Source organism: Canis aureus, chromosome 6 (genome assembly GCF_053574225.1).
Source record: "Canis aureus isolate CA01 chromosome 6, VMU_Caureus_v.1.0, whole genome shotgun sequence".
Classification (NCBI taxonomy): Eukaryota; Metazoa; Chordata; class Mammalia; order Carnivora; family Canidae; genus Canis; species Canis aureus.
Genome location: NC_135616.1, coordinates 41,563,586 through 41,588,668, shown reverse-complemented (window position 1 = coordinate 41,588,668; position 25,083 = coordinate 41,563,586). Strand labels below are relative to the sequence as shown.

The window sequence follows — 25,083 nt, the reverse complement described above, 5'->3', positions numbered from 1 at the left end:
TTAATACACTTAGAGAATATAGTCTATATGGTTCATCCCCTTTTTTGTAATTTCTTGAGTTTTTCCCCCTTTTAAGGTTCAGTTAACTGACATTTTCTCTAAATGCTGATGTGTTTGCAAATAATGTGATTTCCATTTGATGGGTGCACACTTCTCTCTCTCTCACTCTATCTCTGTCAAATATGATAACCTTACTATTAAGTATCTCTATATTATAACATATCTTGTCGAGTTTCCTTAAGTTTTTAAATGATCCTTGATCATGGTGTTGGACAGGGGATTCCCAGAGAGGGATTACTGGAGAACACTGAATACCAGCTGGCCCTGTGCTTCGATTCCTAACTACGAGAGTGTATGTACAGGCTGACATTCTAGCAGTAGCTACAGGAACACACAGGTATGGAGTCTGCAGGCAATGGGCTTGGCATGAACCCTGCTAGAACTGTGGGTATTTCTAGCAGCAGTGGCACTGCTAATAAGTCATGGTTTATAGGGTCATAGTTTTATAATTCATACAAATTTATTTTACCTGCTCAAATTGAACTTTATAACATTTCTTCGTGAACAATTCATGATTCCATAAAAAGTTACTTCTAGTATTTAAGCTACTAACATTCAATCTCATTTCTATTTAAGTATGTGGAATGATTTATGTAAGTATGTGAATGATTAATACAATTCAAAAGGTTGCAAAATGCAAAAAATTCAAGTGATAAATAAAGCTATAAACAATTAACATATTTTCCCCTTGTCATAATATTTACCCTAATGGGCCCAAGAGACGAAGATCCTTTAACTGTTGTAAGTATCATTTGCGACTCTTCTAACTGAGCTAATATGTCGTCTATGGATGAAATGATCAGGATGGACAACGTGTCTGACTGATGAACAACTAAGTGTAATGGGGTTGTATTCCACTGATCAATAATCTTAAATAGCAGTTTCTCCAGAGCAGCTTCGTTAGTGGCGGAGGTTGAGATTTCGTTAATTTCATTTTCGTATTGAAACATCTAAAATGAAAACATTATTCTTTTATACTCATCAGATGATTGCAGCACAAGACTTAGGTGAACGTGTACATCACAGGTCCTGGAGACCTGGTCCCAGCTCAGTGATGCCCTGACCCGAGATTGTGGGTCCCAACCTGAACGACACGGCCCTTCTCAGGCTTTATTCATTCTAACCATTTCACGTTCTACACACTCAGTGAAATCTCTCATTACTATGTGTATCTCCTCTAATTCTAGTTCATATGAAGAACAGCTAACAGCACCTTCTGTACATGTGCAGATGGCTTACCTATTCCAGCTTTCTTTTCTCTGCACTAATGCCCACTGTTTTATCACTCAGTAACATGCTTTTACTTTCTGCAATAATCCTCGAGATACAATTATGAGAGAACATAATCTTAATGGACCCAAGCTTTCCATGGCTTCCCTTTCTGTGTTCTATTGCCATGAGGCTACATGGCTCTCACAACAAATTAAGGGAGTACAGATAGGCCTTTCTAATAATGTCCACTGACTGCCAGTTCCCATAGGACAAGATCCTGATACAAGATCTCCAGGCTCACTCACGGCAACAGAGATACTCGGAGAGCTTCTCATTCCCACATCATAGAATTAACTAGCTGGGCTCATTGCTTTTATCCCTAAAAGAAGAATCTACCACTGTTCCATATGTCTACTCCACAGGGTTAAAGAGTAATGCCTAACCCCTATGTTCTGGTAATGCAGCTCAGGGGACTCAGCAATTACAACTAGTGTTCATCATCTGCCAAAGATGGGTATCAACAGTGGAATTGGTTGACTGCTTATGGCCTTCATTAACAGTTTAGCAAGGAGGCTTGCCTTTTGATACAGACTACCCAGCCAAAAGTAGATAAGGAACATTGAACCATCAAGTTTGCTGAATAAAGAACTTTTTGCTTAATGTTGACATTCTGAAATTGCTAGTAACTAAATCCAGATACTGATAATGTGTAAAGCAAAATTTCAACCAAATGCATTGAGCCCTTTCAAGTCCTTATGGTCAAAGTTTGGGCCTGACAAATGGCCAGATCTCCCAATTAACTTAGTAATGACTAGGAGGCTTCAGATGAACCCAATACCTATAATTGATTATCTGCCTGTATGATAAAGCACCTGTTTTCTAAAGTGAAAAAGATCAACCATGAAGTGACTGTGATTATTTTATGCATATTACTGACCACTTCCTCTTAATTTACTTTGCAACATGCTTTTCACATCATAGGCTTTACAGAGCCTACATAATGTACATAATGTGTTGGACAGAAATGGCTGTCATAGAACATCATAATTTATTCATTTGACACAATCACAAAAGAACTCCTGCCACAGACTGTCCTGGGCAGTCTTGCAGCATGACTGCTGGGTCGATTCTGGGTCGACCCCATGAAATGCATGCTTTCGGAAATGAAGGCTGAGTTTCTGGTCCAAATCCTCTCCATCTTGGTACACAGATTATACTAGATAAGTTGTCAAATAAATAGCATGATCACAATCTTCCATGAACTCTTGGCAGCTGATTGCCAGGTATCCCCTCTGACTACTATATCAATCAACCTCAGGAAGAAAGGGCTCCTCTGATTCCTGGCTCCAGTATTTCAAAGGCTGAAGACCTTGTTCATTCTTGTTGAGATGTTGAATTATGTTAATTTGGATCCTCCAAAAGCTGCATGGGAATTCCTTTTTAAACTCTCCATTTACATTAGAAATACAGGGACAGCTTGCTGAAACCTTCTGAGCTACTGTAGTCACCAACCCCAGGAAGGCTACCAGCTGATCCGCTCAAGGCCTGCCTGCCTGCCTGCCCTCACTTTTGTTGCTTGCTGCTATGCTAGACTGCCAAACTTCCCCCTTTACCTGACTTGCCCAGGGATGACTCCAATAACCCAAAACTTTGACAAAGAAAATGTCATTGCCATTGTGCTTCATTTCTGGAATGCTGTTTTGAATAAACCTAGCCATTGACATTAAAGCATATGTTCTGAAATAATCTAGATATTTTGCTGTATTCGCTATTGGTACACGGATCAGTCAGGAGGCCCGGTAACGATCCAGGAAAGGATGAGAGATTTAGATGGGGTGAGAAGTGAGAAAGTAAGAGAAGATTTAGATTATTTCATGATTTTTGGCCTAAGCAACTGAAAAACAACGAGATGCCCTTAGCTGATATGGGGAAGGGAGGAAAGAGAATCACCTGGGAGGTGGAGAACCCTAACTGTGAGGTATCTCTGAAACAGCAAAGTGAACATGTGAGTTTAGGTGGAAGACTGAGGCCAGGGCCCGAGATACACAGCAATCAAATTTTAAAGATCAACTAAAGTTGTCTTTTAAAAGTTCTTCTTTTTAAATGCCTTAAAATTTCCCATTTCTTCATTATAATAAATCATTTTGTAGAAAATTATAAAATACTGTCTCTCATTACATTGGATACTATTAACCACAAAGCCTGAAATATAAATGAAGCTTACTGTAGGCTAGGTCTGAAAACAGAACAATTCTTAACCATAAAAATCATGGAATCTATTTTTACAACAAAACTAGAAGGCAAATCAAATAGTTCTTGTGTATTTTAAATAGAGTATCAAGTGATTTGGCAGAGCTATCCTAATATGATCTTAATGTATTTTCATTTTATGTGAAATGAGTAAGTAGTTTGGATGTTTCTGTTCCTGCATCTCTGTAAGAAGTAGCACTGTTAAGTAATAAAACACTAGCTTCATTTGTCACACATGAAAACCACAATCAGTTTCCAAATCACCAGGAATTGGAAGTATAGTATAGTATAGTATGTATAGTATAGTATAGTATAACAAATGGCACGTCGTACCTGTAGCTACCCATAACTTCAGCCACCTGACCTCCACCAGCTGTTCCCACTTTCTTAGTCCACAAACCTCTCACTTTTTAAATTCCTATTCCTTGTAGATTTACTGGCTTGCTTAAAATTGGCCCCTCTGGTATTTCAACCTGTTTTTTAAATATTTGTTTACCTTGAGTGCTAGAAGATTCTCTACTGTACAGTTTTTATCAAGAGAAACAGACTTTCCAATAATCTCCTGGAGAGCCTCCCAGTGCCTTGGCTTGAGACAGGGGTTTCCCAGAGCCATGAAAATAGGCAGTTCTTGCTTAAATTCTGTCACTGATTGCTTAAGATGGGTGACTATGTCATTTTTAGGTAAACCTATAAATAGCAATGGGGCAGAAGGTTATGATACATTCATAATATTTTTTTTAATCAGAAAATGCATCTGCTATTTAGTGTAATTCTCATTTATCAATTAGTTTGCATTAAGACAATGAGTTTTATTAACATCACCCTCCCAGAAGATCGACTATGGATTAAAACAAAGAGAAATAGGGATGCCTGGGTGGCTGAATGGTTGAGCGTCTGCCTTCAGCTCAGGGTGTGATCCAAGGTCCAGGGATTGAGTCCCGCAATGGGCTCCCCGCAGGGAGCCTGCTTCTCCTTCTGCCTGTCTCTGCCTCTCTCTGTGTCTCTCATGAATAAATAAATAAAATCTTTTAAAAAGAGAGAGAAAAAAATAGCTATCAGGACTGGTGATTAAAATTTGAGATCACCTAAACCAAGTTTTCTTAGAAAATTTGATACTGGGAAAAGCCAACTACCACAGAATTTCCCAGTTTTCTACTGACTAGATATACAGGTGGACAGGTACATGCATATACATTCCAAAGACTGTTACAGGTTTTGGGTTTTAAAATTCTGCTCAGTAAGGAGGAACATCAAGGGGAAGAAAATCTGTCATCATTTCATAAAGAAAAGATTTAACACTGAAATATAAGAAACGTACTTTTACAAATCTTGCCATCAACCAGTACTGGTCTGTCCTCTAGCATTGACAAACCACTGATGTACAGGACTCAAAACCTCTGCAGTTGAAACTTCAAACCTCATAAACTTTTTACTCAACTTGTAAAAGAAAAAGAGAGGAGGCAGAGAAATAGCCAGAGTTGGGGACTCAGAAGAACTGGAGAGGGTGATGGGCACTGAGGGGGGCACTTGACGGGATGAGCACTGGGTGTTATTCTGTATGTTGGCAAATTGAACACCAATTAAAAAAAAAAAAAGAACTGGAGACTACACTGATACACTTGAATATCCAATTTGTACAAATAGGGCTTCTTTTAGAAAGCCATGAATGATAAAATGTTTTTCAAGACCTAGTGAAATAAAAGCACAAAAGAAAAACTATGTTTTTTGTAAGTACATTTTGGCAAATAGCAAGATTTTTTACCTGGGAAACTATGAATATAATATACTTCACACCTCATTCTCTGAAACACAGGACAAAATACTGGGGGAAGATGCCTAGAATGAATGCTACATTGAAGCAGTAAGGCTCTAGGCAATTTGTCCCCCAGCTTTTCTCATTTGTAAACTTTTCCTGATATTATTTCTTATATAACTCAAAAACAAACAAATTAAAATATTTTTCTAGAAAGGAAATTAGAGCTTGAGGTACTTGTGAGAGGTAAGGGAGGAGCTTCAAAAACAAATGCTAGCCTCGTGGAGATGACAGATCTTATATAAGTATTCAAATAGAAACAGCATCTCTATGTTGGCAAGGTTTCAGATTTGAGGATCAGCAGAAAGGAAACCTCTCAAAATGACTTTTTAGCTATTTGCCCCACTGGCCAAAGGAAACTGTAGGTGTAAACAGCAAGGATCTGGGTGAACGCTCTGCAGGTAGGCCTTTGTCATCAAAGCATGTCTGGCCCAAAGAAGAGCCATGATCATAGTGAAGTGTCTGTGGTTCTGCCTAGGGAAACAACTTTTAAAGAATACAAAATATTATTAATTACTTAAAACTGTTTTTGCAAAGTTTGATCTCTTTCTTGCTTCAGGAAACAATTCCTACCCCTACTCTCCTGTACTGCCTCTCCAGCCATTAATGGTCAGGCCTTGGGAACAGGTAAAGAAATAAGGTTGAGGACAAAGATCTTCCTGGCCCAGAGGCCACTTTGCATGTAATCAATAGGTGGGAAACTACAGAAAGACACTTACCTTTTTCTAGGACAGTGATTTTGTGCATCCATTTTGAGACACTTCTCTGTACTGATTCTATATCAATGCTGTGAAGAGTAGTGTTCCTCCATTCCCAGAACAGTGTCCTCCATTCCTCCTGGGCCTCCCACAATACCTTCCTCAGGGTTAGGTCATATTCAATGTCCGAAACCTCCCCAAGGACAAGCTGTGTGATCTCTTCCATATTCAGAGAGTGCATGTGAGGCTGGATCTCCTCAAAGCAGTTCTGGTAGCTGGAGTACATTTTAGCCTTATGAGCTAAACTAGCAGTTTCCTCCGTGAGAGTCTGCATCAACTCCATGGCTGTGTCCACGCGGGTGCCAGCACACAACAGAATGGGAGTTCTTATCTAAAGTACAACAGGAAAACATTCTAAGGTATCACAGGTTCCAGGACGTAAACGTGTTTTGATAGCATTTCAGCGCATAATTGAAGCCTTAACAACCCTTACTTGCAATCATCTGAAGAGACTGTCTTTAATTTATAATTATGTGTTTACTATGATAAATTTTAATTATTATCATCATACATATAATTTGTCAGGTTCCTTCTCTATCTTGGGCTCTGTGGTAACACATTACGTTATTAACACTGTACAACAATCCTGATAGTCGTATTTTTCACAATTTTTCAAGGAACTTCTAAAGTTACAAATAATTGTCACATCATTAAATGGTTAGGTGGCAGTTTCAGGGTATGGCCTCCAGGGCATCGTACTGACTCCAGAGGCCATTTTCTTTTTCTTATCCTGTTTAACATATTTTTTTTTGGAAGACCATATTTTTTAAAGTAATCTCTACAACCAACGTAGGGTTTGAACTCAAAACCCTGAGATTGAGAGTTACACACTGCTCCACCAAGAAAACCACGTGCACCCCATAACTTTGTACTATTTTTATGGTGCTTGTTACATGCTGCCTTGTTTTAGGGTTTAACTACTGCACATGAAATTGTGGACATTTGGGATCCCTGGGTGGCTCAGCAGTTTGGCACCTGCCTTTGGCCCGGGGTGTGATCCTGGAGACCTGGGATCGAGTCCCACATCGGGCTCCCTGCATGGGGCCTGCTTTTCCCTCTGCCTGTGTCTCTACCTCTCCCTCTCTCTCAGTCTGCGTCTCTCATGAATAAAATAAAATCTTTAAAAAAAAATTGTGGACATTTTGCAACAACGACCTCCAAAAAAAGACATAAGTAGAAGTTTGCCCTGATTTATCCCTTATTAAATTATAAATTTCTCAGGATTAAGAATAGTTTCATCTGTTTATTTCTGAATACCTAACAGAACATAGACAGTTTTTATTAAAAACTTATTGAATAAGTGGATTTCAATCCTATCATCTTACTCTTTTAAAAAGTCCAACCTGTGGAATTGCATGTGACATTATGTTACACGTGGTGTGGCCATGCTGCATAAAACTGATAAATGGTATTCATGATAATGGACAGAGCTTACCATATGATCTGTAAAAGGGATGCTCATATAATGGACACATAATAAAAGTTTTCCTTAGGTTTCTCCCATAATTTCCATTCAATATTTTGTTTGTTGGTGAGTGATCTCTGGGGAAGCTAGTTGGAGAAATGATGTTACTGGCTCATATGCACACAAGTTTCACCAGTCCTATCAGTGGTCCTCCAGTCAAGATCCTCACAAAATGATCTCAGCCATCAGGTATACAAATGAAATTATGTGAAAGGTTACACTGCTGAGGTGAGAAGACAGGGTCCACCTACCCCACCTAGCTCTCCCTGTGGAGCAGCCACCTGAGGAGTTGGAAAGCAGAGAGCAGAAGGCAGGCCCTGGAAGCAGATGAGCAGTAAATGTACCCGTTTCCTTCCCCACACCCAGGCCTCAGCTCAGTGTGGACAATGTGGGCCTGAGCTTCAGCCACATACCCTGAGAGCTCTGGGAGAACTTCCTGCTGCCAACTTAAGGAGCAGCAAAGGTTCTGGCAAGGATTCTCTTGCTCAGGCTCCTGAGGCTTCTCTGTGGCCCACTTGTGTGAAGTCCAAGTTCAGTAAGAACACTACCAGGCCCCCCTGAGTGCTCAGGCTCTGCACCTTGCCTGCACTGAACGCAGGGGGATGTGGGGCTCCTGGGGAGACAGGACTGGCATGGCTCTGGCCCATCTTCAGCAGGAATCCTCTCTTCACCCCTAACCTGGGCCCTTGGAACTGGGCCAGGTCCCAGAGCCTTCACTGCTGTGCAGCCCTGGTGGTCCTCCGACAGCTGTGGACGTTCTCTCCCCTGTTGTCTCATGTTCCAGCCCTCAAGTAGTCCCCAGGTGGTATGACTGCCGGTGGCCTGAAAACCTCAGATGCTGAAACTCCAAGGGAAGGGGACTGTCCTCTCTGCTGTAGTTAGCTGTGCTTCCAGAGAGGGATGACCCCGCGGACTGCTGGCTCTCCTCCCATTGCTGTGCCCACAAGTGTGCACAGTGATGGAAGTGAAAGGCAGAGCATGGTAACCAACCCCAGCTTTCCAACCAGAGCACCGGAAAGAAGAGTGCCAGGAATGTGGGAAGTTCTGGGAAGAGCACAGAGAGAAAGGGACCCCAGAGGATGAGCGCTCTGTGCAGCAATTGCATCCCCCACCCTCCCCACCCTGCCAAGCTGCACACACTTGGAGGGATCTAAGACTTGGAGACTCAGCTAACAGACCAGTACCCAGAATGAGACTGAGCACCCCATGGTGCACAGGGGGACACGTCTGAGCAGCCCTTCTGAGGCTGTGACAGCTAAAATGACAATGGGACCGCAGACCAAAGAGCATGGGTTGGGACTTGGGACCCAAACCTGACTAGGTCAGCTGCCTACTAAAACAAAAATACCAACATTCTATGTGGTTTAAATAAGAGACTCCCACAGCCTAATATTTAATCCAAAATACAGAACGTGGAATTATTCAGCATATAAAAAATCAGAAAAACCTCAACTCGCATAGGAAGATTCAACAGACACCAATGCCTCAAAGACACAGATATTAAAATTATCTGACAAAAGATTTAAAGCAGGTATGATAAAAAAAAAAAAAATGCCCTACCAAAAAATGACAAATATTCTTGAAACCAATGGGAAAACAGAAATTCTTAGGAAAGAAAAATGAAAAAATGTAGAGAAGAACCCAATAGAAAGTTTAGAAGTGAAAAACCACAATCAGCAGAGATGAAAGCTTACTGGGCAAGAGGAGGAGGGAGGGGATAGGAGTGGGGGACGGTGTCAGTGACCTGACGACAGACGCTCACTCTGCACACCTGAGTCTCTTCCCAGAAGCTGCCCCTGGCCAAGAAGAGCTAAAGTTACCCACTATCACACTCTGCAGAGCCACCCCAGTTCTTGATTCTCACAGCACCTCAAACCCTGTGTGACAAGGGCACAAACCTTCTCCTGCCCCAGCTTCATGCCCCTGGCCTGCCATGTGGTTGCCACCAGCACTTGGCAGTAAACTGCCTATAACACAGACCTCCCTTGCAGGTGGTGTCCAGCCTCGTGCACTCAACACACATAAACTGTGCAAACCAGAAATTTCTGTTTTTGAGTATACATCTCTAGGGTGATGTTAAAGGTTGCCAATGGGGTATGTGCACCAACTGCTTTCAGGACTAATTTGTTTCATCTTCACTGTATTTGTGTGAAATGGTGCCAATCTACTATGTTGATGGAAAAACTGAAAAACCAGTGATTGCAATGAGTCACACTGTGTCTAATCCACTGAGGAACTCCGGCTGTAGTGACTCCATGGGGTGCTAATACCTGGCAGTGTGGGTGAGGGCAGAGAGGCACAGAGGCAAGGCTTCCAGAGCCCTGGCTCTTATTTGTGGTGCCATCTCAAGCAAGTCAGCTGACCTCTCACTTTCTTTAGGCAGATAAAAGTGTAAAGCACCTAAGATGGTTACTGACACGAGGGAAGGGCCCAGCAGATGTTGGGGGCTTGTTTTATAGTTTACCCCTCATTAGTGGCTGAAATCACACCTCTTCTTTCCTTCTGGCCCAGACTCAGGCCCACACAGACTTCAGGGTGTGCCTCTTGGATCGGGCACTGGGGCAGGGGTAGGGGTGTGGCGGGGGTAGACGACAACACTTCCTGCAGCTGACTGCTGAATCCTGAGGTCACTGAAAACAGACATGCAATTTCTCTTTCCAGTGAAGCTCACAAATCACCAAGATTCTGTCTGTGGATCCTGGGTTAACAACACTTGTATTAGATCATTGACCTAAAATTCCACAAAAAGCAAATATCTTATGCTTAGGCCTACATGAAGCGAAGATCCAGCTGAGTGTTAAAGAACAAAAACTGACCTTGGCCTTTAGGTTGCTGAGGTCAATTCGCAGACCAGTGATGTGTGCTTCCAAATTGTCTCTGAATCTAGAAATAGATGCATCTTTATTTATTTCACTTAACTTCATAGAAGTTTTTAGTTGCCCAAACCTGATAAGAATAATTTTATATATGGCAATTTGCTCTTCAGAAATCTGGATCTGGTAATAGCGTACAATGGAATACAGCTGAGCAATTGTGGAGTACTCTTTTTCTAATACAGGTATTTTTGAGGAAATTGCATCCAAAAAAGTAAAATGTTCCACAAATTCTTCTATTTCAGTGGGATCAGATTCCAGCTTTCTCAGAGAGGATTCCATTACCTGGGATTATTAACACATCAATGATAATTAAATAATGATTTTTCACTATTTTACACAGCTAATTACTCTCTTCATATCGCTAACTTACATCATTATAATTTCACAAAAAAATGAAGACATCATCTAGACATTCCTTTTTTTTCCTTTTTTTAAAGATTTTATTTATTTATTCATGAGAGACACACACACAGAAAGAGAGAGAGGCAGAGACACAGGCAGAGGGAGAAGCAGGCTCCATGCAGGGAGCCCGATGTGGGACTCGATCCCAGGACTCCAGGATCACACCCTGGGCTGAAGGTGGCGCTAAACCACTGAGCCACCCGGGCTGCCCTTTTTTTTTTTTTTTTTTTACATCTAGACATTCTAACTATTGTTTTAATATTGGAGCATTAACATGCTCAAATTCTTTCTATTATTAACAGAGGGAACCTGAATGTACCTTCCACATAAAATAAATGCTACTAAGATATAAAGGAAGTAATATTATGGATAACTTTGCTTCTAAGAAATAAACCAAGAGCTACAAGCTACAGCAAGGTTTGGCTGCAATGTGAACAACGTAGAATTGCTACCCTGTTTGGGGGCAGTGATGTGCCAGTTTTCTGTACGTGATCTCACTTTGTTCTGATAGCACATTTGCTCATTAAGTGGTATCTTCTCTAGTCTGCACAGGAGCAAACAGTCTCAGAGGCACTCATTAGCTTAAAATCAGAAATGTAGTGAGTTACAGAGCTCTCAACAAACCCAAATCTGATTCCAAATCCTGTTTTTATCTGTTGTAAGTGTATGTACTCATTATATGTATAATATCAATACTTTTCTAAGTGTATGTACATCATTCTATGAAATTTTCAAAGTAATTGCATTTCTATACTCAAATTACAATTTTGCCATATTTTTTTCCTCATGTTTCCAGGGCTCTAAATGAATACTCATGCATCTCTCACAAATAAACTAATAAATCTTTTTAAAAAAATTATGACTCAGAAAGTTTTCTGGAACTAAAAAAACCCTGACCCTTCTAACTGTAGGAATCTGGTTTGCAGTGACTATGTGCCAGAGTGTGTTTAAAAGCTTTGTAATTGGTAACTCATTTAACTCTCATACTTCTCTAGATTAGTCACTAATTCACAGATAAAGAGATTGAGATACAACAATAATAATAATAAGGTAAGTTCTTTCAAATAGTAAAGGGAAAAGGCAGGATTTTTTTTTTTATCTTTGAAGCCAAGTTTACATACAAAAGATGTTAACTCTATATCATAATGAGTTTTAACACATTTATACACAGGTGTAGTTACCTCTGTAATCAATATTTAGGAAACTTTCATTGCCCTAAAAGATGCCTTGTGCCCTATCCCCAACAATCTCCTCCTACCTCTGGCCTCAGAAAACCACTCATCTGTTGTGTATTTGTCATGTTACATATACATGGAATCCTCCAGCAGGTAATCCTATGTGTCTGGCTTCTTTTGGTCAATATATTTTTGTAATCCATCCGAAGTGCATGTGGCACTCACTCATCCCTTCTCATTGCTGAACACTATTCCAAGGCATGAACGCACCGTTTTTTTCCTTATTTGCCTCTCAAGAGGTATCTGGATCATTTACAGGTTTTGGCACTTGCGGGTAAAGCTTCTATGATTATGTGAGCACAAGTTTTTGTGTGAACCTGTTTTTATTTCTTGTAAGTAAATGTTGAATGGGGTTGCTGGGTCAAACGGTAAGAGAAAATTTAACTTTACCAGAAATCACCAGTTTTCCAACATGACTGCACGAATTTCACTGTCATCAACATGTGAACATTCTAGTTCCTCCACATCTTCCTCAGAACCTGCTATTGTCAATCTGTTTACTTCTAGCCGTCTAAGCAGGTGAGTCATTTTCACCTCCCTGATGACTGTGGTGGTCAGAATACTCTTATCTATTGGCCATCTTCTTTTGTGAACATATGTTATGTGGTGGCAAACAAAATATTGGGTCACAATGTTGCCTGCAATTTCCTGGGACTGAGCGGATGTGCTAGCCAAAGCTATAGCATTAGGGAAATAGTAGGAAAAATGTGCTGTCCTGCATATTCTGGTTCCAGTGAAATCCTATGAGATGAACTCATGCTAAAACAAGCTAAGCAGAGACTGAAGGAACTACAGCTCGATTAGAAGATTCTTGTCTGCCTTTTGCAGAGCTGACTTGAGGATCATTTAATTCATAGGTCTGCAGAAGTTGAGAGAGCTAACTGCTTTGGTGTTCTAGATTCTGGTGGTGGCTCCAGAGTGACAGCCACAGCAGGAGAGAAGGCTGGGGCCCTTATCTGTAATCAAGCATGGATGGTCACTGTAGAAGCTGTGACAAGAGGGCTGGCAGGAAGCTCCCTGGCAGACACTATGAAGGATGTAGCTTTTCCTCCCAAGTCTATGTTCCAAACAGGACCAGATACGTAACCATACTTTTAGGCCAGATAGTACAGACAGCAGCTAAAAATAAAAACTTCTCAGGCTTCAAAATCATGTCTAGACTTAAGTGTGGAATTAACCAGAAGCAGATAGGAAAAAATTAAGAAGAAAATCCAAGCCTAATAACACTCGTCCTCTGTGACCCCCAGTGGGTCACCCCATACTACACCCCCTGTAGTATGATTCTCAGGCATTGTTTGGCAATGCCTGGCTTGGATGAGGTGGTGGAGAATAACAAATCCAGAGGGTCATCCTACAGGGCCCCATTGGGGGTCACAGACAGAGAGACCTCCCAGAGACTGAGCATTACCAGACTGACCAATGACAGAGCTTACTCTACCCTCAAAGAAGGGAATGCTCAGTACTTTTGTCCAGCAAGATTTGATATTTGCTCTAGACCACCTCAGATAGCTGTTTCCCCATTTTCTTCTTTACAGGGTGGAGGTTTTAATTCTACTTATCCTGTTCCTTCTCCACCATTTTACATTGGGTGAGTAGGGGCTTCTACCCTGTCTTTATTTAGAGTTCACCAGAACACTAAGTGCCATGTCTCATCTGATAGAGTGTGCATGGGGAGCAACACTCACCCCTACTTCTGATGTTTCCATGAGGCAGGCCCCGGCTCATCTGGCCTTCCTGGTGTCTCTTCCACCTCATGCTCATTTCCTGGGGCAGGTGAAGTGACTCCTGTGATTAGTGAGTTTGGAAGGAGAAAGTAGACAAGCAAAGCCCAGGTACTTCCTCTCAAAAGTCACCTTGTCCTCAGAGCATCTGTGTCCCTCTCTGCTCACTGCTGTACAAGGAAAGGAATTCCCTGGAACCAGGATGTTGATGATGTTTCAGAGCAGCCAGTGTTGAGTGGGTTAGGTCCCTCCCTAACTCTGAGTTTGGGGGAAGGTTAATTTTAAGTAACCAGAAGCCAAACTCTCCAAGGTCCACTTTATTACTAATAAAGGATACACTTTTAATCTCTTTTTGCCTTAACCTGTTGTCTTATTTCTCAATCAGCTGAGTACTCAGCTGAATAAGAGTGGTAATACTTATGGGAAGAAGAGTGTCAACAGCCTAAGTGTCAACTGTGGCAGACACAGCAAGTTGTCTGATTTGAAACCCAACTCACCCCATCTTTCACTTGCTTTCTTCTCCTACTGAGGAAGATGAGCTCAACTCAGTCAAGTCCTTCTGCAGCTGGCAGAGGCACCATGACCCAGCTCGGCCAACAGGAGCTGAAGTAGCATTCACCATGCTGCTGCTCCTGCGTCCCTTGTATTTCTGCCGAAAGTGCAAGCACAGTGCCTGTGAGGCAGCAGCTGTCATCAAGGGAAGTGGAGCAGAAAGAATGGAAGGCCTGGCTCCTTGCCTGCATGTCAGCTACCACACCAGCCTGGGTTACCAATACTCAGACGTCTTTGTGCAGGAGACACAGAAATCACTGTTTAACACATTTTTTTTTCTTTTTGTTTTCTGATACTAGTTGGGGAATACAATCCTAAGTAAGATAGTTTTTGTATGTTTTTAGGATTGCTGTGGTTCTAAAGATAATGCATATCTCATTATACACTGCATGTGGTACCTCTCAGCTCATAGACACTTTTCAATCCTCTCTTAAAATCTTTGTAGCATTAAAAGCCTCTAAATGGGGACACCTGGGTGGCTCAGTGGTTTAGCGCAGCCTTTGGCCCAGGGCATGATCCTGGAACTGCCCCAGAGATCAAGTCCCATGTCGGTCTCCCTGCATGGAGCCTGCTTCTCCCTCTGCCTGTGTCTCTGCCTCTCTCTGTGTATTTCTCTCATGAATAAATAAAATCTTTAAAAAAATTTTTAAATAAAAAATAAAAACTACTAAATGTTTCCACTTTCCCAAAATACTCTCTTGCTTTCCTCAATCTCTCTGATTGCTCCTTCTCAGATTACTTTGCAGGCTCCTCTTCATCTAGCAACCTCCTAAATGCTGACATTCTTCAGGCTTCTGACATAGGGTTCTTTTCCATCCCACTACCTCCAGAGCAGAGGCACTGTCATGAAGGATGACCTCAAAGACCATTTTTATGCCAGTCACTTCAACACGTGCTTCCAGCGCTGACTCCTTCCTGAAAGCCAGACACACACAGTCGCACATCTATCTGCAGTTTACATAGCTAAGCGAGCACTATGCTCCCTTCCCCTGTGCCATAATAAAAAAGCTAAAAGTATCATTAATTCCTTTTCCTTCCTCCTTACAGTCTACCAATCTCTAAATCCTGTTGATTCTATCTCTTCAAAGCATCTCAAATCCATCTGCTTCTCAGACTCCACACTGTTGCTGCCCTGGTTCAAGCCCTCATCACCTCTCTTCTAGATGCGAGAAACAGCCTTCTTCTCATCCTGTCCCACTATAATCCATTCTTTATGCTGCAGCCAGAGTGGTCCCTACAGAAATGCAAGCTGTATCATGTCATTTCCACATTTATAATATTACAATGATTCCCAAAAGCAGAAAAAAAAGGAAAAAGGAACAGGGGGTACCACTTTAGAAATGGTAGATAGAGAGAATGTTTCTTTGAAGAAATGATATCTGATCAAAGAACCAAACAAATGTTAATACATACTAGAGTTTTCTGAGGATAACACTCATGTAGATTTCCTAAGTACATATTTTAAAATAATAATCTAATAATCATAAAGATTCTCATGCAATAGGAATTTTGAAAATACTTACTTCCAGTAGATTTGTATTCTTTCTTTCAATTACAGATCGCAAGAGATCGTGGCTCAGATGTATGACAGTCTCAACATATGGTAAGCATTCTGACTGATAATTAAGACTTAAAACATTGAAAATACCAATGCGTTTCTCAATAGTCATATTAACAATATGTTGAAGATAGTTTCTGAATTTAGCCAGGATAGTTTTAAACTGTGTTGAAGTTAATTCTTCTATCGATGACAGTTTCATACTCATGGCTTTGGCCTTCTGTACCATGGAACAATATTTTATAAACTTAGAGATATAAACATTAACTAGGCCCATGGAATTACCAACAACAGTCAGGAGATTGGCAATCTGTAAAAAAAAGTGTTTATGTTAGTCAGACTTGTAAGAGAAACAAGTGTGGGCTGACAGGGTGACAGTTCTGTCAGAACATATACAACAGTTCTCCGTGAAGCACCCACACTATAGAACTATGTTGGAAACCTAAGACTTTAAGAAATTTAGATGGCTTTTAAAATATTTAGTTTTTCTGAAAAACCTTACTAGGCCATTTACCTTTCTGGTTAGTATGTTGTTTTAAGCCATGTACTACCAGAAACACCAGTCATGTATTCCTGTACTTGTCATCCTGCTTTAGGACATGCTCCGTGCACAGCCTGGCACAAGGGCAGTTCTGTGTACTGTGTGACCTTGCCCAATTCCCAAGACACAGCTACCTGATGAGGCAGACTCTGACCCAGGCAGAGACACTGAGATTCTCTTATGGGTCTGAACAACACCACCCAGATGAAGCATAATGGGGAAGTTGCAGGTCAACAGATTGGCAGGTCAGTATTGCGAGGGAGCCATAAAAGAGAAAGCTCTTTTTTGTAGCAGAAGTTGGAAAAAAACAAAAGAGGTGAGTGGAGCTGAAAGCCCATGAGCAGGACAAATAGGGAGATTCACTGGAAATGACACTTCATTGCAACATGTTAGGATACTTGAATTTTTCAATAAATTCCTTTAACCTAAGAATTTCAGTGGGTTTCTGCTCCTAGAGCCAAATAGTCCCTAAGAGAAATGGTTTTCAAACTTACTTGATTTTGGTAGGTAGGATCCATTTCAAAAAGTATCTGACAATCTGGCCATCTGGCTAGCTTCTTATAGGCAATTCTACTTTCAGCCTTATTAGGTAAATCCATAACTAAAACTGATTCAGTAAAGAGAGACAGGCGAGGATCTTGGCAAAGGGGAATAATCTTGGCTAAAATACATAATTCAAAAGTTAGTATTTTCAGAAGTCCCACTGAAAGCAACACATGAAAGTTACCCATGACATCTAAAACTACTGGACATGGAGGCTAATTTATTATGAGGGCTACAAGTGCTCTATGCTGATAAATGGAATTGAAGACAGGTGTAAATGTTTGGATTTAATTTTATGCAAACAACAGAATCACTCACAGGTCCTGGGTGGTGATGGCCCAAGGCATGGTTAAAATAGAAACTGAGAGAAAATGATTAAGTTGAGAAATAGTTGCAGTGTCTATGCTACGTGGTGTCACGTGGAGAGTATTAAACCAGCACAGAGAGGAGACAGAGGAGACACAGCCTCCAACACCAGTGTGTTTACAGTCTAACTCAAAAACTGCAGGCAAAAACAAACAAGCAAAACAAAACTTCCACCTACACTTCATACATTATGTCAAAATTAACTCAAGATGAATCATATACCTAAATATAAAGCACGAATTTATAAATATTGCAAGAGAAAATACAGGAAGAATCTGTGTGAGTCAAAGAGTTTATAGGTACCTAAGCATAATCCACAACAGGAAAAAAATTAATAAGCCATACTTTATCAGAGTTAAGAAGGTTAGGTCCATGAGAAAGAATGAATAGATAAGGCACAGACTGGGAGAAAATGTTTGCAAATCTTATATCTGATAAAAGACTTGTATCCAGGGTACATCTCACAACTTGAAAATATGGAAACAAACATCTCAATAAAAAGAAATAAGCAAAAGATTTGAAGATCTGACCACAAAAAATGCACATAAGCATATACATATAAGCATATGAAAAGATGAACAATGTTAGTCATTAGTGAAATGCAAAACAGAACCACAATGAGGTATCACTATACACCTACTACAATGGCTAAATTTGTAAATCTGACGATACCAAGTGGTGACAAGGATGAAGAGTGACTAGAACTTTACACATTGTTGGTAGGAAAGCAAATGACACAACCACTCTGCAATTCTCATAAAATTAAACACATACCTACCATATGACCCAGCAATCCTATCCCTGATTATCAACCCAAGAAAAAAGAAAACTTATGTTCATCCAAAAACCTGTATGTGAATGTTTATAGCAATTTTATTCGTAACTGCCTCAAACTGGAAAAACTCGGATGTGAGTGAATAAACAAACCGTGGTGCATCTTGACAACAGAACACAACTCTGCAATGAAAAGGAATCAGGCTATTGCTTCATGCAACAGTATTAATAAATCTGAAAAAAAAGCCAGACCCAAAAGCCTACCTATCCACTTATATGACATTCTGGAAAGAATGCCAAATAAATGTTAGAGCAATCAAATATTTAAACATAAAAATGAAGTCATAATAGAATTAGACATAGGAGAATGTTTTTTATGATGTTCACTGGGCAAGCCTGTCTAACTCAGACACCATATCCTGGAGCCTTTTTTTTTTTTAATTTTTATTTATTTATGATAGTCATACAGAAAGAGAGAGAGAGAGAGAGGCAGAGACATAGGTAGAGGGAGAAGCAGGCTCCATGCACCGGGAGCCCAACGTGGGATTCGATCCCGGGTCTCCAGGATCGCGCCCTGGGCCAAAGGCAGGCGCTGAACCGCTGCGCCACCCAGGGAGCCCCCTGGAGCCTTTTCTAAAAGGCTCTACACATGTTATGCTATAAAGATTATGTTCTTTGCAGCAGAAATATCACCATAAAATCAAGCCAAACAACCTATTTTTCTTAAAACTCATATTAAAGATTAAGAATTAATTTTCTTAATCCAAAAGAACCACACATCAGTGAAAGACTTGAGACCCATCAGTTTCACTCCTATGCAGTTATTCTGTGAGAAGATCCCATGGGAACCACAAGTTGTGTGGTAGACATTAATGGCATGACAATGTGTAGAAATGAGCATGTTTAACTTTGCACTCATGGTTAAACATATTATTGCACATTAATGTAATGTAATATTATGCAGCCATCTAAATGATGATTTTGAGAGCAAATTCAACAATGTGGAAAATGTCTATAATAGTGATGATAAAATATTTTAAACATAAATTTCACTAATATATGCTTATGAAACTAAAAATGCAAATAGCTGTTGTATAAAGGTGACTGAAATGAGATGATCAAGATGTTTTATTTTTTCTCAGGTAAATATACACACAGACACAATACATGTATATATACATATATGAATATGTACACAGAGCACTGAATCCATATTTATGTAAATAAATAACTGAACAAAGAAATGGATCCACTCATTAATTAATGGCTAGATCCACAAATTAAAGCTAAAATTAGTGGGCAAAATTTTTAGAAGAAACAAAGATATCTGACCATCTAAAAATATCCCTCCCCAAATTTATTAGTAACAAGAGGAAATTAAAACATTTAAAAAGTTGACAAGGGTCCTGCTGTGTTAAGATCTTTATAAGACTTAGATTATGGAGAAAGGAGCAATTCATTGGTCAGGCTAGTAACAGCCATGTAATTTCAGACTGTATACACATAGCTAGAAAAGAATTAATAAAAATCTGTTTAAGATGGAAACAATATATTTGCTATGCTATCATATATGGCTTATTTAAGTCTCACAAAATTCTGTAGTATATCATTGAAAAAATCCAAACCTTAGGCTGTTTTCCTAATTCCCATCTTCTATGCACTCTGTGGTTATATGTATAAATCCCATATTCTCAAATAATCCCAAGTTCACACCAATTGATCTCAAAGACTGGGAATGTCTGATCTCCTAATATACCATAATGGGTGGCCACATTTCTGGGTATAAGCATCAAATGCCTAAATCTAAAAAAGTACTGTCAAAGATGATAATGTATTTAGCTAAATTTTTAAAATACTTACTTATACATTTTTCAATGTCAGCCACCATATTTTGAATTTTTATTGAAAACTCTAATCTGTTGGGAGCTAAGAAGAGATTTGCAGCAAATTCTGAAAATCTGAGAAAATAAAAGCTTATTTCAGAAAAATACAGTAACTAATATAAATTACAATTACTTGTAATTTAAAAAATGTCTACTACTTACTCATCATACATGTATTTATTCTCAAACTCAGCCATGATTTCTGTATCTGTGAGAATCCATTGAAAAAAAAAAGAGAATAAAACATTGATACTTAAACCAGCTCAATGACCAATTGATATGTATCAGTGCTTCCCAAACACCAAAGAATAAACTTGAAAGGTCATCTGAAAGATAGTGTTGAGCAGGACACCTCATCCTCAGATCCTAATGGAGTCTGAGAGTCTGAACTATTAACAAGCATCCCAGGTGGTGTTCATCCTCATGAGGTCCTCAGGACCCCACTAGTGAGAAATGGTGTGAGTACTGAGACTACTACGCACACCACAAATGATCTAAGTTTATGTGCACTTTGTGCATTCTTAACACTTACTTCCTAGTCACGGATCATATATAAACTACTACAGTTCTCTCTCATTTGTCTTTTCTGGCTGTTAGGACATTTCCTTTCATTCTTAATAGTCTCCTTCATCTTACCTGAAAGAATTCCTTCTAAGTTGTAAAACGTTTTTTTTGGTTTCTTCATTATTGGGAGCAGTTCTTCACTTGAGTGTTTTATGACACAACTGACTTCATTTGTTGATGCCTCATCTTCACACACCTCAGATTCTTCAGAGGACTTGTCAGACTCATCAAATTTCTCTGTGGAATTTCCTGAAGAGTCACTCTCTTCAGGTACACTTAAGTGTACAGTTACTTCAAATATCGGTGCATAGATTTTTCTCAAATCTTCATCCACTTTAATACTATTCAAAACCTAATGAATAGACATGTTAGGGTGATGGTGACAATATGTAACTGAAAGAACGTTCCTTTTAACTTAGGATGATACAGACCTAACTTTTAAATGATCAATAATAACTTCAGTATAACAATAACATTATATTACCATGTAACTGACATTTCCATGTTAAAATCAGTTAATGTAAAACATGACACATAATAATGCAGTAGCACCCTCCAAAGACTGTAAATTAATGCCTTAATGTCAGAGTGACTACATATTAATCATTTGAGAGCTTATTAAAAATACAAATTCTTAGGCCCATCCCCAGAGACTGAGTTAAAAGGTCAGGGGAAAGACCCAAGAATATATATATTTTTTAATTTAAGTATAATTAACACACAATGTTATATTAGTTTCAGGTGTACAATACATCGATTGAGCAATTTTATACCAAGAATTTGAATCATTTAAAAGCTGAGGAGAAAAAAAAATTTTTTTTAAATAAAATAAAAGCTGAGGAGAGGGACACCTGGATGGCTCAGCAGTTGAGCATCTGCCTTTGGCTCAGGGTGTGATCCCGGATTCCTGGGATAGAGTCCAACATCGGGCTTTCTGCATGGAGCCTGCTTCTCCCTCTGCCTGTGTCTCTGCCTCTCTCTCTCCATGTCTCTCATGAATAAATAAATAAAATCTTTTAAATATATAAATAAAAGCTGAGGAGATTGTACTGTGCACTATAAGTTAAGAATTATGAATCAGGAATATACTTCAAATCCACTACTATACGTGCTAGTTCTTCACTTTAATGTACATATCCCAATACAGGTATCTATCCCTACTGGAAATAATTGGAGTATTTTATGTGTGAATATCTTTCTTAGACAATATATTTGCTCTTAGGCTCTGTCTACACATGAGTTCTCCACTAACATATGGATCCCTAAGAGCCCCACATAAATCCACTGTTCTGGAGGAACCCAGTGTTTCTTAGAGTGGTAGTTTTAAGTTGCCTGCTAGAACATTGACCATTCATTAACAAATAAAGGCAGTTAACAATATAAGCAAACACCATGAACACCCTGTTAAACTGCTACGGAAAAAGCTGGAGTAGATGCTGAAGGTGATATGCAATCCTTAAACATTCCACACAAATAAATATGGAGATTCTGTGGGATGATGAAAAACTACAAAATGGATAGTGCCAATAATGTACCTCATTGTGAATGTACCAGTGCCACTGAATTTTACGTTAAAATGGTAAATTGTATGTTATGTATGGTTTATCACACTAAAGTTCACAGACAATTCCAACAAATATATAATATGTTGTACAGCTTCTTCTGGAAAATAACCTGCAAAGAATTGTTCTTGAAATATGTATACTATAGTTACTATTTGATATAGTATACTTGGACTTTTTTTTTTAAAGGAAGTCGGTTCTTTTTAAAAATATTTTATTTATTTATTCATGAGAGACACACAGAGAGAGAGGCAGAGACACAGGCAGAGGGAGAAGCAGGCTCCATGCAGGGAGCCTGACGTGGGACTCTACCGGGCTGCCCAGTATACTTGGACTTAGACCAAATACTGAAGTATACTTGATACAGCATACTACACTATTTGATACTATTTGATTACTATTTGATTAGTGTTTATCACATCCTAGGCACTATGGTAAATAAGCAACCTTTACCTCAACTTCACAGTAATCCTGGGGTAGAAATTATTACTCTTATTATACATAAAAAGAAGCTGAGACTAGGGAAGCTTCTTTTAATTTGTCAAAGGCTATGTTACCACCATGTGGTAGGGCTGAAGTTTGTTGTGGGGCTTGAAAATCTTTTTGTAATAAATTTTTTGGCTATTTTGTGTGTGTGTGTGTGCCAAAAAGAATGGGTCAGCAAATAGTTTGATTTCCTCAGGATTGTATAAGAGAGAAATAGTTAATCTAAACTCTACAGTACACAATGGGAAATGAGCACCTCCCCCACTTTAGCCCTGCTCTATGAGAGTCAAATCTAGATTTCCAAAATCCTAATGAAAATATTTTCATCTGGTTGCCCGCAGGGACCTCTAACTTAATACATCCCCAAATAAAATAATTATCTTGTGTTTTAAAGATTTTTTATTTGTTTATTTGAGAGAGAGAGAAAGAGACCATGAGCCGGGGGAGGGGCAGAAGGAGAGGGACAAGCAGATTCTCCGCTGAGCACAGAGTCTGATGCCAGTTGACTCCAGGACCCTGGGATCATGACCTAAGCTAAAGGCAAATGCTTAACTGACTGAGCCACCCAGGCACCCTGCTTTCTATCTCTTCTTGGACTGGATGTTAGAATGAGCTCAAAAACTGAGGTGATATCCATGAGTTTATCAAAAATAGGAGAGAACCAAGGTCAGATACTAGAAGGCAAAGTATGAGTGAGATGCTACAGTTAGGGCTGTGGGGCAAGAGTAGAACCAGGGACAGACAGGATTTATGCCAGGATCACAAGGCTGTCTACAGCATTGTAATCATAATGTAATCATATGATTGTATTACATAAGCAAACGTAATCATAAGCAAAGTAGAAAATCAAATTAAGAATTTCTAATACCAAAGGTTAATGGACAGAGATAAAGAGGTAATATTAACAAAGTCTAAAATTAACAAATCAATATCTAGAATACACAAGAAAGCCCCAAATCAGTAAGAAACCCAATAGAAAAAATGTTCAAAGTATCAATATGCAATTCAAAGAAGAAAAATTAAAATAGTTAATAGAGATATGAAACCACATTGGTAAAGAGAAATAGAAACAGTGAGACATCACAGATTATATACTGATTCCCTGACTGGCAAGAATTAAAAAGTCATCAAATATGGAGAAATGCACTGGTAACAGGACTTTAACTTCTATTCTTGCTGGAGACAAGAGAGTGGTGTTTAAATGAAGTGCCAATCCAATGACCCAGCAATCCATGCCCAAGTCTACACAACACAGAGAAATTTTCAACTAGTCCATAAGAAAACCTGTTCAGAGGCTATTTATCACAGTTTTAGAGGGGAGAGCTGAGTTGTCATACAAGCCACACTATAGGCTCAGCCAACCCCTAAGGAGCACAGGAGCTCAAACAGCCCTTCAGAAGTGTCCAGAATAGAATTGAGATGCCATGTCTTATCACCCTTATAACAACTGTTCATTGCATGGGGGCCACCCCCAAAAAGGGGCATGACCTTGAACAAGGGGTCTGTACTTGAAGCCATCTCTGAAAAAGACGACAGCTAAAGGCTGTCTGCTAACAGCACTTCCAGCAGCTGGGAAACATGCCCCACACTGTGGGCACTTAGCGGAACATTACGAAGTGATGTTAGTGGGATCTGGACCTACACTGCCACACATGTGGCACAGGTCTTGAGTGAGGGAATGTACAGATGCAGGATAACAGTGACCCTATACAAACTTTAACATGTATATCCCAGTATTTTTCAAAAAAAATTCACTGTGAGCTATGGAGGGTGGATTAAAAAATGCACAGAAAAATTAATGCACCAAGATTTATGTTTTCATGATATAACAAATGGTTATAGTCTCTATATTATAGTTTTGTAATTCAGTAAGAAAAAAAGAAAACTCCATTAGAAAAATGGAAAGGATATCAAAAAGTCATAAAAATGAGACATATAAATGGCTAATGAGCATAAGGAAAGCATCCAGTATTCTGAGCAATAAGCAAAAATTAAGACCAGTTAATCCAAAATTTGTTATCAATAAGCATCAGCCAGTATATAATTGGGTACATTTAGAAGGCAGTCTTTAATAGAAATTAGTATAATGTTGTCTAAAGAGAAATTCTGCAATGGAAATGGAAGGCCATAAAAGGTCCATAGTGCTGATTTAATGTTAATTCTAAGGAAAAAATTAAAGCAATGCAAATATTTTTATTTAAAAATATTTCTATTCTGAAGTGTTCATAAAGAACTAGTAGAAGCTACTAAAATAACAATACTGTTAAAGTACAGGCATGGGCTATAAAGCACATAGGTTAAATCCACAAAAAAAATACACAACATTTTTATGGAAAAAAACTATAAAAGACATTGAAAGAAATTAAAGAAGACTCATAAATTACACAATCATGTAGGGAGACTCAATGTCATAAAATATTACCTCTCCCCATCTTCTAGGCAATTTTAATCAAAATCCAAAT

At 39.3% G+C, this 25,083-nt stretch overlaps 1 protein-coding gene across 14 annotated transcripts in view; it reads right to left on the bottom strand.

Moving 5' to 3' along the window:
• The window catches only part of DNAH14 (dynein axonemal heavy chain 14), a 325,158-nt gene that overhangs the window by 217,168 nt on the left and 82,907 nt on the right, over positions 1-25,083 (bottom strand). For 13 of the 14 annotated variants that reach the window (XR_013381670.1, XM_077901271.1, XM_077901270.1 and 10 more), the window contains exons 13-21: positions 20,646-20,925; positions 20,172-20,217; positions 19,987-20,084; positions 16,938-17,104; positions 15,868-16,212; positions 10,375-10,716; positions 6,055-6,424; positions 4,019-4,209; positions 765-1,010 (exon numbers count right to left, since the gene is read on the bottom strand). Coding sequence is in view for 13 of the 14 variants with exons in the window: in XM_077901271.1 (XP_077757397.1) it covers positions 765-1,010; positions 4,019-4,209; positions 6,055-6,424; positions 10,375-10,716; positions 15,868-16,212; positions 16,938-17,104; positions 19,987-20,084; positions 20,172-20,217; positions 20,646-20,925 (2,085 nt within the window). In the remaining variant the exon portion in view is untranslated. The remainder of the gene's footprint in view (positions 1-764; positions 1,011-4,018; positions 4,210-6,054; positions 6,425-10,374; positions 10,717-15,867; positions 16,213-16,937; positions 17,105-19,986; positions 20,085-20,171; positions 20,218-20,645; positions 20,926-25,083) is intronic. The other variant, XM_077901277.1, reaches the window with a different exon arrangement.